At 39.9% G+C, this 13,326-nt stretch overlaps 1 protein-coding gene across 9 annotated transcripts in view; it reads left to right on the plus strand.

Moving 5' to 3' along the window:
* Positions 1 to 13,326, plus strand: part of PBRM1 (polybromo 1) — a 57,572-nt gene that overhangs the window by 30,520 nt on the left and 13,726 nt on the right. For all 9 annotated transcript variants that reach the window (XM_036390888.2, XM_054515984.1, XM_054515985.1 and 6 more), the window contains 9 exons: positions 418 to 629; positions 1,410 to 1,595; positions 2,890 to 3,047; positions 3,662 to 3,928; positions 5,277 to 5,422; positions 5,693 to 5,850; positions 6,515 to 6,698; positions 7,840 to 8,050; positions 10,466 to 10,667. In XM_036390888.2, coding sequence (XP_036246781.1) covers positions 418 to 629; positions 1,410 to 1,595; positions 2,890 to 3,047; positions 3,662 to 3,928; positions 5,277 to 5,422; positions 5,693 to 5,850; positions 6,515 to 6,698; positions 7,840 to 8,050; positions 10,466 to 10,667 — 1,724 coding nt within the window. The remainder of the gene's footprint in view (positions 1 to 417; positions 630 to 1,409; positions 1,596 to 2,889; positions 3,048 to 3,661; positions 3,929 to 5,276; positions 5,423 to 5,692; positions 5,851 to 6,514; positions 6,699 to 7,839; positions 8,051 to 10,465; positions 10,668 to 13,326) is intronic.

Genomic DNA, 13,326 nt, shown 5'->3' on the forward strand with positions numbered 1-13,326 from the left:
AATTGTGGAGGTCCAGCCTCCACAAGTAGCCTTGGTCACAGCTAGTTACCTTTGATTTTCCTGGCATTTCAGGACTGGTGTATACCAAAATACTGTTGTGGGTGAACTATAATGCAAATTGACGGTGGACTAACAGGTGAACCATCACTTAATGCTTCATGGCTTCAAGTCAGTCTCTCCTGCTGCTTATGAGTAAGCAGAGAAATCCATTGGCAGAGTGAAACTTTCAATTGATCACAAAGAATGGTGATTGATGGGTGTGTGTCTCTCCTGCTGCTTATGAGTAAGCAGAGAAATCCATTGGCAGAGTGAAACTTTCAATTGATCACAAAGAATGGTGATTGATGGGTGTGTTTAGGCTCCTGTTTGACCTTGCACAAACTGTGATTTTACCCTGTTGCTCATGTTTTTGTACAGGACTGATTCGGAGATCTATGAGGATGCAGTGGAACTTCAGCAGTTCTTCATTAAAATTCGAGATGAACTGTGTAAAAATGGAGAGATTCTGCTGTCACCTGCTCTCAGCTACACCACCAAGCATCTTCACAATGATGTAGAAAAGGAAAAGAAGGAAAAGCTGCCCAAAGAAATAGAGGAGGATAAGCTCAAAAGGGAGGAGGAGAAGAGAGGTAGCTACTTTTGTTTCATTAATTTTGAATGTACCAAATGAGAAATGTACCCACACATGTAATGTGTTTCTGCAGCTTTGCCTGCTGAAAGGGCCTCAATGGTCTGCTTGTTCCCCAGTCTTTTATTTTCAAGTTATGAGAGATATATTTTATTTTAATCTTTATCAGCCAGGCCAGAGAGCTTTTAAGAAAGAGATGTAGGTAGATATTATCCCTGTATGAACTCTTTAGTCAGAATACATTAGGGTACCAGTATTATTTCAAGGATATTATAAAAAAAACAGCAGTTTTTTACTTCAACTTTCTGCTGATAATAAACTTAACAATGTATATTCCCACTGACCTTTTAGTCATTTTTTTGACAAATAGTGATGGTGTTGTCTGTGCTCATGCTTTTAACACTGCTGAAGAACTGAGGTTTGATAAACCTTTTGTGCTTTGGCTACTGTGGATGTGCAGAGGAGTGGACTTGCACTATTTTGTAGGGCATGAAGCGTACCCTGAAGGTCCTTTATTTCACAGTTCCTGGTTGTTGGTCTGTGCTCCGCTGTGCACCATGTTTAATGGAATAAATAAGCTCTCCAACTGCACCTCTTCACAGACAGGAGCACAGCTTTTGTCCACAAATCATCTGTCTAACATGGTTGATCTTCCCTCATAGATGTCAGCAGCAGTAAAGCCTGGTTACTCCAGGCTCAAAGTGAGGCACTGACATCAAGAATCTTGGCTAATATGGAAATATGACATTACTAACATCTGGTTTTCCCTTTTTGAAATAAGAAGCTGAAAAGAGTGAAGATTCCTCTGGATCAGCTGGGCTGTCGAGTTTGCATCGGACCTACAGCCAGGACTGCAGCTTCAAGAACAGCATGTACCACGTGGGGGATTATGTGTATGTGGAGCCTGCAGAGACCAACCTGCAACCTCACATCGTCTGCATCGAGAGGCTGTGGGAAGATTCAGCTGGTAAGGGTGTCCTTACTGCAGGAAAACACTGGGGTGAAACTTGTTATTATTGTTTTAAGCGTCTATTGGATTTGCAGGGACCCCCGTGGCAGGGAGGTATAATGAATCTGACTCCATGTTCTCAGAAGGCTAATTTATTACTTTATAATACTATATGGTATTAAAGAATACTATACTATATTAAAGAATACAGAAAGGATACTTAGTCAATGCTAAAAAGCTAATAATGAAAACTCGTGACTCTCCAGAGACACAGCTTGGCACCAATTGGCCAAAAAGTCAAGACAACTCCCACCAGAATCCAATGAAACAATCACCTGTGGGTAAACAATCTCCAAACACATTCCACATGAGCAAAACTCCAAACACAATCTCTGTTTTCCACATGAGAAAAACAGAGGAGAAGCAAATGAGATAAGAATTGTTTTCCTTTTCTCTGAGGCTTCTCTGCTTCCTAGGAGAAAGATCCTGGGCGAAGGGATTTTTTCAGAGAATGTGAATGCTGCAAGCTTCCAATTTGATTTTTTTTCTTGTGTAGATGTTACTTATTTTATTTGCAGAACTGTTTGTACCGGTGAGTATTTTTCTGTAGCTGTTTCTGAGTTCCTTTTTTCTAAAGTATATTACAAACAGAAAATTCTTGGGACAGCATGGGCTTTTTTTGGTGTTCATTTCTGCCTACCCTCAAATTGTAAGCCTTGCAGGGGTGGGATTCTGAGTGGGATGGACTCCTTGTAATTTAGGTACAGAAGAGCACTGTTTTTCTATGCTGAGAAACCTGAACCAAAGATGGGCACAGGTTTCCTTTGATTTAGAAAAATAGTACATATTTCTAACTTCTATATAAATCATTGTTATCAATTTGAGTTTGTCATCACGTAATTTGTCACAGCTAATTTGTCACAGAAATAGTTCCTAAAAAACTTAAAAACAGTTAGCTGAGATTCTTTAAATAATCAGGTGGTTGTTGTGTGGACTTCAAAGCCATTTCAAGGCCTGAAAGTTGAGATCTATAAATAAGAAAGAATTTCTCCTTTATTTTGCTGAGTCAGGATTTACTGGAGAAATAACAATTGTCAGGCTTTTTAAAATAACTTGTTTTCCTTTTCAGAAAAGTTGAATATTACCTGTTTAAAAGCAGATTACTCCTAGTATAAATGACTGCATTGCTATTTGATTAATCAGTCAATTGCTAATTGTTCTTACTTGGCTCATGCACTAGAGAATGTCATTTTACATTTTTTTCTTTCTATCTCCCTTCTCCTTTTTTTTGTTGTTGTTTTCTATTTTAAAGGAGAGAAATGGCTCTATGGCTGCTGGTTTTATCGACCAAATGAAACTTTTCATCTTGCAACACGAAAATTCCTGGAGAAAGAAGTTTTTAAAAGTGATTATTACAGTAAAGTTCCTGTTAGCAAAATTTTAGGCAAATGTGTGGTCATGTTTGTCAAGGTGAGAGACTGTTCAGACTAATTTATACAATTATAAATATATAAAATTATAATTTTTATATAATATTTATAATATAAAAATTATAAAAGTCATTCTTTCTGCTATTTCCCTTAGAGCTGTAGGCACTCTAACATAGAGACATTCCAGTTATATCTAAATAAAATAGGACTTGCTCCTGTGGGCTGTTTGGATCTTTTCTTCCTGAGATATGTGGGTCACCCAGGTGATGGAGGTTCCCTGTGCTGGTTGATTTGTGGTTATGGTCACCCCTGGCTTGGTGAATTGTCCTTTTCCCAAGTCAAAGCTCAGAAATCTTGTGAAGGTGATTGCAGGCTGCAGATCTTGTACCTGTTAATGCACTGGATTGGGAAATGAATAAAACCTAACTCTCTCTCATGCCAACCTGTACTGAATTAGCTCCTTCTCCAAAGGTGGGATTTCTTGTTTGTTGTTATTCTTGGTAAAACTTGGCCATCAAACTGGAAGAGGAGAACTCAGCAAAGAGGCTTCTGACAGAAGCATAGAAAAAACTGAAGCCATGAGAGGGACTTCACTGTGTGTCTGTGGAGCGTGGGTGTTGCTGAAATAGTTCATATTTTTCCTTCAATCTGCAGGAATATTTTAAATTGTGCCCTGAAAACTTCAGAGATGAGGATGTCTACGTGTGTGAGTCGCGCTATTCTGCGAAGACCAAGTCTTTTAAGAAGATTAAACTGTGGACTATGCCTGTGAGCTCTGTCAGATTTGTCCCACGAGATGTGCCCCTGCCTGTGGTCAGAGTTGCTTCTGTGTTTGCCAATACAGACAAAGTAGATGAAGAGAAGCACAGTGAAACACTGGAGGACAGTAAGGTGGGAGAAAGTATCCTTCATCTTGAAAAGGTATGCAAGGGGAATGTTGATTGTATTTGACAGATAGAGTATGACAAAATATTAGCCCTCATGGCTTGGGTTTCACCACATCTAGACACAATAAAATATAAATGAATATAATATTTTTGTTATAAATTATATTACAAACATTTGTAAATTAACATGATCAAAATATAAAAAGACAGAAAATAATAAACTGGGTAAATATTTGTTACAAACCTCTTTCTTGGGGTGAGGCTGGTTTGGGTTTTTTACCACTCCAGAAAGTTTTGCCATAAGGCTGCCCTAAGCCTAAAGAACCTGTAGAACTGAAAGTCTAATTTTAGTTTATGGCAGTGCTGAAATGCTTTGTTGTTTAGCATTTCAGTAAAACAGTCAGTAGCAGACAGCAGTAACACATAATATTCTATTGTTTGTTGCCTGTTTGTCGTTGATAATGAAGTAGTTTGTTGTCAAAATGCTTGAGAATATTTCAGTCCAACATAGTGGAGAAAATGGTTCATTTACTGTACCTAGAGTAAGAAAACAAATAAATTTAGGTAAGTGTATTAAAATCAATTAAGTTTAATTTGTTTTGTCTGAGATAAATTTAGAGCCATTAAAAATAAGAGACTCATAAAATACCATAAATCACTAAAAAAAACCATGAAAAATCCACTTTGCATTTTCTAACAGAACCTGAGAACACAGTACCCAGCACACCCATTGTCAGCTTTTGTCAGACACCTAGTGTGTGTTAGTATATTTATTCATGGCAAAAGATGGAATTAATTCTACTGAGAGAATGAAAACTCATAGGATCTTTTCCTTCCATGCCTTGGTGAGACAGCCTGTGTTTCCTTGGCTTTCTGGAATCCCAGGCTGAAAGATGGACTATTTGAGTTTTTACTAAAAAGTAAGAAATTAAATAGGGCAGATGGTATGAATTTGTAAGCAGTACATGGAGTGTTCGCATTATTGTATAAGACAGTTGAATCATTACATTTTTGTGTCTGTTAGCTTGGCCATATATTCAGTTCTTGCTTCCCAAGCACTTTACTGGGCTTTAAACCATCACAGCTGACAAGGCTTGGTTGGCCAGTTTCCTTGGAAGCACTGGAACAAAAAAAAGACCTGTAAATTACTATTCTAGCAAAATTAGAGCTTTGTGAGGTAGGAAAGCTTGTGACAGACATGGAGGGTATCTTTGGCTTTGCAGTTTTAATTCAGGAAACTTTTGCACACACATCTCTGCCTAGTGTTTGCCTATTATTGTTAACATAAAGATAAAGCAAAGCCTTTTACTGGTACCTGACATCTCTTTATTTCTGTGCTTGGTTTTCCTCCTTCCTCAAGTTTCTAAATGCTTCTTCTGCAGGACAAAGAAGATGTTCCAGTAGAAATGTCCAATGGGGAGCCAGGTTGCCATTACTTTGAGCAGCTCTGCTACAATGACATGTGGCTGAAGGTTGGGGACTGTGTCTTCATCAAATCCCACGGGCTGGTGCGGCCTCGAGTAGGGAGGTAGGGGCAGCTTCTTGTTTGCAGTTTACAGCTGTAAAAATAACTTGGATAAAAGAGGGGCTGGTTGTAAAAGATTAAAAGAAGGTGGGAAAAAATGTGAGTGATAGATGGAGGTGGAATTTTAGCTGCCTGATAAAAACCTGGTCTGGTTGTACAGTTGGAATTGGCTGTTCTGTGTTCATCTTCCACTGATGGTCTTCCTGAACATCCTGCTGCCTCATCTGGGAGAAATGGCCTTTCATTTGTGTTGCTGGGTTGGTTTCTTTGCAGAATTGAGAAGATGTGGGTGCGAGATGGAGCCGCTTATTTCTTTGGTCCAATTTTTATACACCCTGAAGAAACTGAGCATGAGCCAACTAAAATGTTCTACAAGAAGGAGGTGTTTTTGAGTAACTTGGAGGAGACCTGTCCCATGACTTGCATTTTGGGTAATTATTAACTTTAATCTGATGGACATCTTCTTTTCCTACCCAGTCTGAAGTGATTGAAGGCTATGTGTAGGCTTGATTCCAAGTATGTCTTTTTCATTGAGGGAGGGAGGGGATACTATTCAGTGAACTTCTAATATGCATTCCTGCCTGTAGGATCTGTGATGAGAATTCACTATAAGGAAGCTTTTTTACAATAAGGGAATTACATGTATGATATGAAAGTGAACATTGCAGCCAGAGAACAGAAAACTCCATTATTCTTGCATATTAATGTAATTACTCCAGTACATATTACCTGCAAAGTTGAAAGGAGGAGTTGGAGGTTGAAGTTTTATTTGCCGCAGAAGATGATGGCTATGTACTTTGTTTTGGAGTTATGATGCTGAGATAAATATGGTAACTGACAGTAATCATGGGGGCTTGTGGTTTTGTGGGTTCTCTAGATCTCAAAAGCAATCCAAAGGCTGCATTAAGTTGCTGTAGGTTTCTTGTGAGTGGCATTATTTGACTGGAATATCAATTGATGTATTTTCCTGTAGTTGCGCCAAATGCCAGCAATCTTCCAGACTTACGAGACAGGCAAAAAAATGGACTTTCCACACTTCTAAAAGAAAATCTGCAAGTGTGGCTGCCTTCTTACCCAGCTCTTTCATTTCTGCAGGAAAATGTGTCGTTCTGTCATTCAAAGACTTCCTCTCGTGCAGACCAACAGAAATCTCCGAAAACGATGTTTTTCTTTGCGAGAGCCGCTACAACGAAAGCGACAAACAAATGAAGAAATTCAAGGGCTTGAAGAGGTTTTCACTGTCTGCGAAAGTTGTAGATGATGAAATATACTATTTTAGGTAAAAATGTGAGGGGAATCAGGGAACACTCTTCTGGATTGTAATGGACTGGCAGCTAAGCCCCCACCCAGCCTCTTGGTCTGGAACAGGGGAGAGAATCTGAAGGGCAGAAGGAAGAAAAACTCCTGGCTCAAATTAAAAACAGTTGGAAAAGTGGAGCAAAGCTACATGCACAAACAGAGCAAGATAAGGAATGAATTCCCTACTTTTCATCAGCAGGCAGATGTTTAGCTGTTTCCTGGAAAGCAGGGCCTTGGCACCTGTGATGGGAAAGACACCTGCCATAACCCTGAATGTACCCTGTCCTCTCCTTCTCCCCATATTTTATTGCTGAGCACAGTGTCAGAGTATGGAATATCCCCTTGGTTGATTTGGCTTAGCTGTCCTGGTTGTCTCCTCTCCCAAATCACTGCCCAGCCCCAGCCTGCTGGGGCACAGAGTGGGGAAAAGGAAGGGCCTTGAGGCTGATCTGTTCAGCACTAACTAAGCAGGATGTGTTATCCACCCTGTTGTCTCACAGATCCAAAACAAGGCACCTCTCAGCTGCTGTGCAGGGAATTAACCCCATCCCAGCTTGACCCAGGACATCCATAGAACTCAGAGGTGTAATTTCAGATAACCACACTCTTGGGAAGAAATGCAGATAGCATCAGTCTTTTTATGGTCTTAATACCAATAAGTATTTTCTTTTTCTTCCTCTGACTTCAAGAAAAGTCATTACTTTATCAGATTGGTACATTCTCTTGGATATTGTGAAAATACTTGAGTCCTCATGAGTAAGGAGAATCTTTCAGTGAACATTCATATTAATAAAATAAGAGTATTAAGTTCTAACTTAAGTAAAATGTGAAATCTAAGGAAGCTGTGGTGTTAATTTCTACAGTAGAAGACAATTAAGTACTTATACTGAAATCCCCTTCTAACTCATAAAAAATCCTTTTGACAAGTGACTGAAATGAACACTGGCCATAGACACAAAAGTGGTTCTCAAAGGAAGCATAGGCACATCTCAAGTCACCATTGTTTCTATACTGTTCACTCAGAAATTAAGAAAAGTTGATTTTTCTCTTCAAAAACAAGTTCTCCTGTAAGGTATAAGTCTATTCTCAGCTGCTTTTTGTCTTCCTCCTCCACCTTCCAGAAAACCCATAGTTCCTCAGAAAGAGCCATCTCCTCTCCTGGAAAAGAAGATTCAGCAGCTGGAGGCAAAGTTTGCTGAGTTGGAAGGAGGTGATGAGGACATGGAGGAGATGGGAGAAGAGGAAGGTGACATGACTGAAACACCTTCCATGCCTCAGCTTCAGGCCCCCTTAGCCAGTGATTTGGATATAATGCCTTATACTCCACCCCAGGTAAGGACTTTGCTTCAGGAACCCTTAAACCTTCATAGTCCACATTCTTTTCCCAATCCAAATGAAGAAAGTAACAATTTATATACAAAAGAAATATTTATACTGAAGTTAACAAGTGCATGGAGTAAATGGCACAAAACAATGTTGACGTGCAAATGATATCCAAGTGATAGTGTTTTATTCCATTAAAATATTTTTAAAGGAGATCATTCAGCTGAGGAAAACCCAGGGTACATTTTTATGTCTTAGTATTGTTTCTAATAATGGGGTTTTCTGTGACACTTGTTCAGAAGTATCAGGTCTTTACATAAAATTCAAATACAAACTTTCTTACACATGGCCTAGAATTTGTGTAACTGAGTGTGGAAGCAGAGTGAGGAACTGCTTTAGCTGGAAATTCGACTAACCAAAAAGGTTTGTTTGCTACTGGATTAAGCCCTTTATCTGTGTCTCCATACTCCCACATCCAAGCTAATGCCAAGTCTTAAAGAGGCAACGGGAAGGATCTGCTGGGAACAGGAGGGAGTTCCAGACTCTTTTGTGACCAGCAGTGTGGATTTCTGCTGCATTACATTGAAAGGAGTTTACCCCAGGGTAGAAATGTCTTTGGATGTTGTGAAAGAGTTGCTGAAATTGAAAGCTTTTCCCTGATTTGAGTGTCATGTTTTGCCATGTGGGCAACCACCAAATGCATTTTCCCTTGCAAGGTTGCTCACTGCTCTTGTTTAACATGCTGAATTTTATGAGCAGCTTGAAAATTCTTGAAGAGTCTTCCAGTAGAAGTGGAATTTTATCTAACAGCTATTAAACTCCAGAACTTTTAAACTTTTTTTTTCTTCTGCCAACAAAGCAGCTCTTGAAACACCTAAGAGGAGACAAGACAAGTGACTGTGTGGTATTGTGGGGCTTGGCAGATAGGTGGGTGATGCTTTCCTGCTGCAGTTTGCTGTGAATCAAGTCCAAGTACTTGAAAAAAAGATGTGCAGCTTCATTGTTTCTTCAGCAATGACTGAGAAAAGGCATGAAAGGGGGTCCTGGTTGGTTTCTTCTTTTAACAATTCTGAAAGTAAATACAGAGTTATCTGGCCCCAATGGAGAAGACTGTTCTTTTAGAAATGTGTGGATGGGAGGTGGAAAAGAACAGAGAATGCAAGAACCAAATTTGGAATTCTTATTCTCCAGTCCTGTTTGCCCTTCCAAACTGATGGGAAGGCTTTTTGATTAGGTTACTGTTATCAAAACTGTTGCAAGAACTATATAGGCAAGAGCAGCTGGTAAACTTGTAGCTCTCTATTTGCAGATGTATCAGAGGCCAAAAGTATAATTAGATTTCCCTCTTTGGTTTGAGAACTCTCCATCTGCCTCTGGGGCTTGCCCAAGAAGCCAGGATGGAATTGTATCTGCCCTGTGTATCACCCCAAACTCTGTGTGGAGTTTTCTTCACTTCCCCCAGTCTTTATGTTCATAATGAAAACTTCAAGGGTGGATTGCAAGTTAGTACAGTGAAGTTTGGAATTACATTTAAATGGGCATCAGTTAATCTTGTTTAAATTGATAATCAAGACTTTTTAAGCATCTTGGTGTTACTAAAGCTTTGTTTTTAGCTGAGAGGAGAGTGTTGAACTGTGGGGTCAAAGCAGCAAGTAGGAGGAAGTCAGTAACATAGTCAGAATTTCAGGAGAGGAAGGAAACAGTTGAATGTATTTTTGTTTCCTTTTTACCCTCCACCAGGTACTTGGAAACAATGGCACTTTTCAAGATGTGACAGATTTGTAATGTTTAGGGTATGAGAAAGGCCTTCAGAGGGTTTTGATGTGGTGATACCTTTATGGGTCTTTATGGATCCATACTGGTCAGAGTATGGATCAATTATGGTCTCCTGTGACAAAGATAGGTGGAAGGGCCTTCAAAAAGGGGCTCCAGCTGTGGTATCTCAGTATAGACATGTCAGAATAGGTTCATTTTTTGGTGGCTGAACACATCAAGGAGCTCTCACTGGGGGCATCCGTAGTAGAAAAAGCAAAGGAGCAGAATTTCTGTTGCTCATCAACATAAGAACATGATGGGAATCTGTGGTGCAGGTAAATGGTGATCAGCAAAACTGGGCTTTGGTTTTTCAGGGGCAAACAGCTACTTATGTAATGAGAAGTGAACACTGGAGAGAAAGGAAGGTCTGGCAGGCAAAATAACATTTAGAAGGTGGAATGAAGGAGAGTAGAGATTTTAAAGGCAAAGAGGAAGTGGAGAAGCATTTTCCTAAAATGTGAGGTGGCAAATAAACTATTTTACTCAACTCGTGTTGGCAACATCTCTTGACAGCTCAATGGACAAATTCTGTGACATGACACAATTCCTTTTGTTCTCTTCTGGCCTTCTCTTTTGTACACTTGTGGTCATAACTGCTTTTTCTCACAGTCCACTCCCAAGTCTGTTAAGGGCAGCACCAAGAAGGAGGGATCAAAAAGGAAGATCAACATGAGTGGGTACATCTTGTTTAGCAGCGAGATGAGAGCTGTGATTAAAGCTCAGCACCCAGACTACTCCTTTGGAGAGCTCAGCAGACTTGTAGGAACTGAGTGGAGAAACTTGGAAGCAAACAAGAAAGCAGAATATGAAGGTAAGTAAAAACTGAGATGCTGAACTCTTTTCTGCCTTTTTTCTTTCTCAACACTTTCTGTTGTTCAGATGACAGGTTTAATAAAAGAAAATATTTATGTTTGTGTTCTGGATGTACCTTAAAGAGGAGTTCATACTGAGAGATGACTGAAGAGGAGCAAAGAGCATGTTTCAGTTATGTAGAGCACAACTGATAATTTAAATGTCATTGCCACAAATAACCAAATGAACAAAGTCCAATTAGAAGTAAAGGGGTATGGAGCTCCTGGGCTAGAAGTCAGTTGGAAAAATATTTTGTCAATGTTTCCTTAAAGAAGGACTGAGGGGTATTTTGGACAAGAAGCTCTTGAGAGCTGTAGCAGCAGGTAAGAAAGGCTTACAGGGGAGTGGGGGAAAGTTCATTATTAACAGTACTTAGAGTCCTAAGAGGCTGTGTACTGTAGTGTAAATATGACCTATTGTTCAATACAGTATTAATCAACTGTTGTAACTCATTTTTTGAGAGATTTTGTATCCTGAAGTAGGCCTAGGAATATTTCATAATCATGAGATACATTAGACCTATCTTTCTCCCCTTTCCTCCCTTCTTTTCCTCAGTTCCTTCCCTCCTTTCCTTTCTTTGCCTTCCTCCTTTTCTTCCCTCCCTCCTTTCCTTCCATTCCTTCCCTCCTCCTGATAAACAGTCACTGTGTTTTAACTTTTATTTGATTGAAATAAAATACAGCTGATCTTTAACAGCCAGCCCTTACCCAAGCCAAAAACATGGGTTTGACATCCATAATTACTTCTCTAGTTAATAGCATGTCAACACTATTAACTACTGTATTGATGCAACTTTATTTTAAATAAATGCTCCTTTGGATAGGAACATTTCAACACCTGGGAAAGTTATGGCCCAATTCAGTTCTAACTTTGGAAATGAGATTTGATAGGTTTTCTGCACACTCATAACTTAAAGGCAGCTTTGATCTTGAGGCTGGAAGCTTGCATGCTGTCACTGTCCACTCTCAGCCACCTCAGTCCTTTCTGATTTTCAGTAGCACCTCTTTGCAGCTCTGGAGGGAAGCACAGCACCCTTTGCTCTGTGCCAGTTTGCTTTGCAGATGCTGAGAAGGGAAATGGTAACGCTCTTTCTTTGTGACACTGCTGGGGCTTTACTTTGTTCTGTAGTTGTTTCCTTTTACACCCTTCTAGGTGCATGTGTGATCTTTTTATTGGCAGATGCCTCCTTACCGCCTCATCCTTCAGCAGGAGGATGGCTGGCATGTCACTGCTTTCTTGCTTAGAGCAGCTTGAAGTCCTGCACTTCTGCAGGAGGGCTCTGTTTGTCCACCGTGTTAATGATTGTCTGTGTGCTTCCATTTGAATCTTCCTTCTCTACTCAATTTTTCCAAAGCTTTTGGGGTTTGAGCTGCAGTTTCCCTGGCTTGGTGTCTGACCTGAACTAGACTTACTTTTGCTTGGTTTTAAGGGGTTGGGATGGGGTAAAAAAGTGTCCAAACTGTGTTTGCTTACCATGTGTGAAAGGAGAGAAACTCCACTCCTTCCACTGTGGTGAATTAGAATTCATGTGTTCCCTGGTGTGGATGTGAACCAGGGAGCAGGGAGTGGGCATGGTTTGACATCTTAGTGAAAAAAGGGTGCTGCCATTTTCTGGTGAGAAGTAGTTTACATTTTAGATCCATTTTGACCCACTGAAAATTTTGTTTGGTTTATGTTCAGGGTGTTAGTTGTTTTTTTAGCAATAGTTGAGTAGAGAGGAGGCTGTGTTGGAAGTGCCTGCTTGGCTAAATAAAGTAAAATAAAAGGGATTGAAGGAAAGGCCTGTTGTAAGGAAAAGCTCTGTTCAAAGCATAAAGTCTCTTCCCTGTCTCTTGAGATGTGATGGAAATGTTTGAATGATCTCAAGTCCTGGCCTATGTGATTTGGGTTTATTATTGAGTTTTAGGGTGAATGCTTTAGGCTGAACTTTCAGATATCTCCTCCAGTTCCCTTTGGCAGTGTTATTCCATTTGTTACTTCTGTGGCAGTCAGGGCATGGAAAGGGGCTAGGTAAAACTTGAGTACTGTCCTACATCAAGTCCTTCTTCAAACCTCAGCACTCTGAAGTCTGATAAAGCTGAACACTTAGCAGTAATTTCTCATTCATCAGAATGTCTCTTTTGCTTTTGTCTGACCATTTTTTGTTTTTTTAGCTGGCCAAAAGTAGGTGAGAGTCAGAACAACTACTTCATCTTTTCCCAAAGTGCTTGCTGTGCTCTGGAGAGGATTTTCTCATTTTTTTTACTTCAGGATCTGCCTTTAAATATCTTGTGTATTTTGTGCTCAACTGCATCTGAGTTGCCTGTATAAATGTAGGAGTTCCTCTGCGTCGTCATCACTGCCTGAAATTGCAGAAGTGGGAAGAAGGAAGGAAATGCCTTTGGAATGAAACTGGTCTTTGAGTGTATGGAAGTAGTGCTAGAAGCTGCACAAACAGGTTCTAGAGGAATCAAAAGTGTGGTAGATGTTCAATGTCCTAGAGGAGGCGCGTAACACTGGCAGGATGCATAACTTAATCTCTTGATAAGCTTCTTCTTAGCCTTCATTTGACAGAGGACCTTGATTGCTGGTTTAGTGCAGTTTCCATCTTTCACCAGCTGCAAGAGAGAACTCATGGC

The sequence above is a fragment of the Molothrus ater genome, chromosome 11 (assembly GCF_012460135.2).
Source record: "Molothrus ater isolate BHLD 08-10-18 breed brown headed cowbird chromosome 11, BPBGC_Mater_1.1, whole genome shotgun sequence".
NCBI lineage: Eukaryota > Metazoa > Chordata > Aves > Passeriformes > Icteridae > Molothrus > Molothrus ater.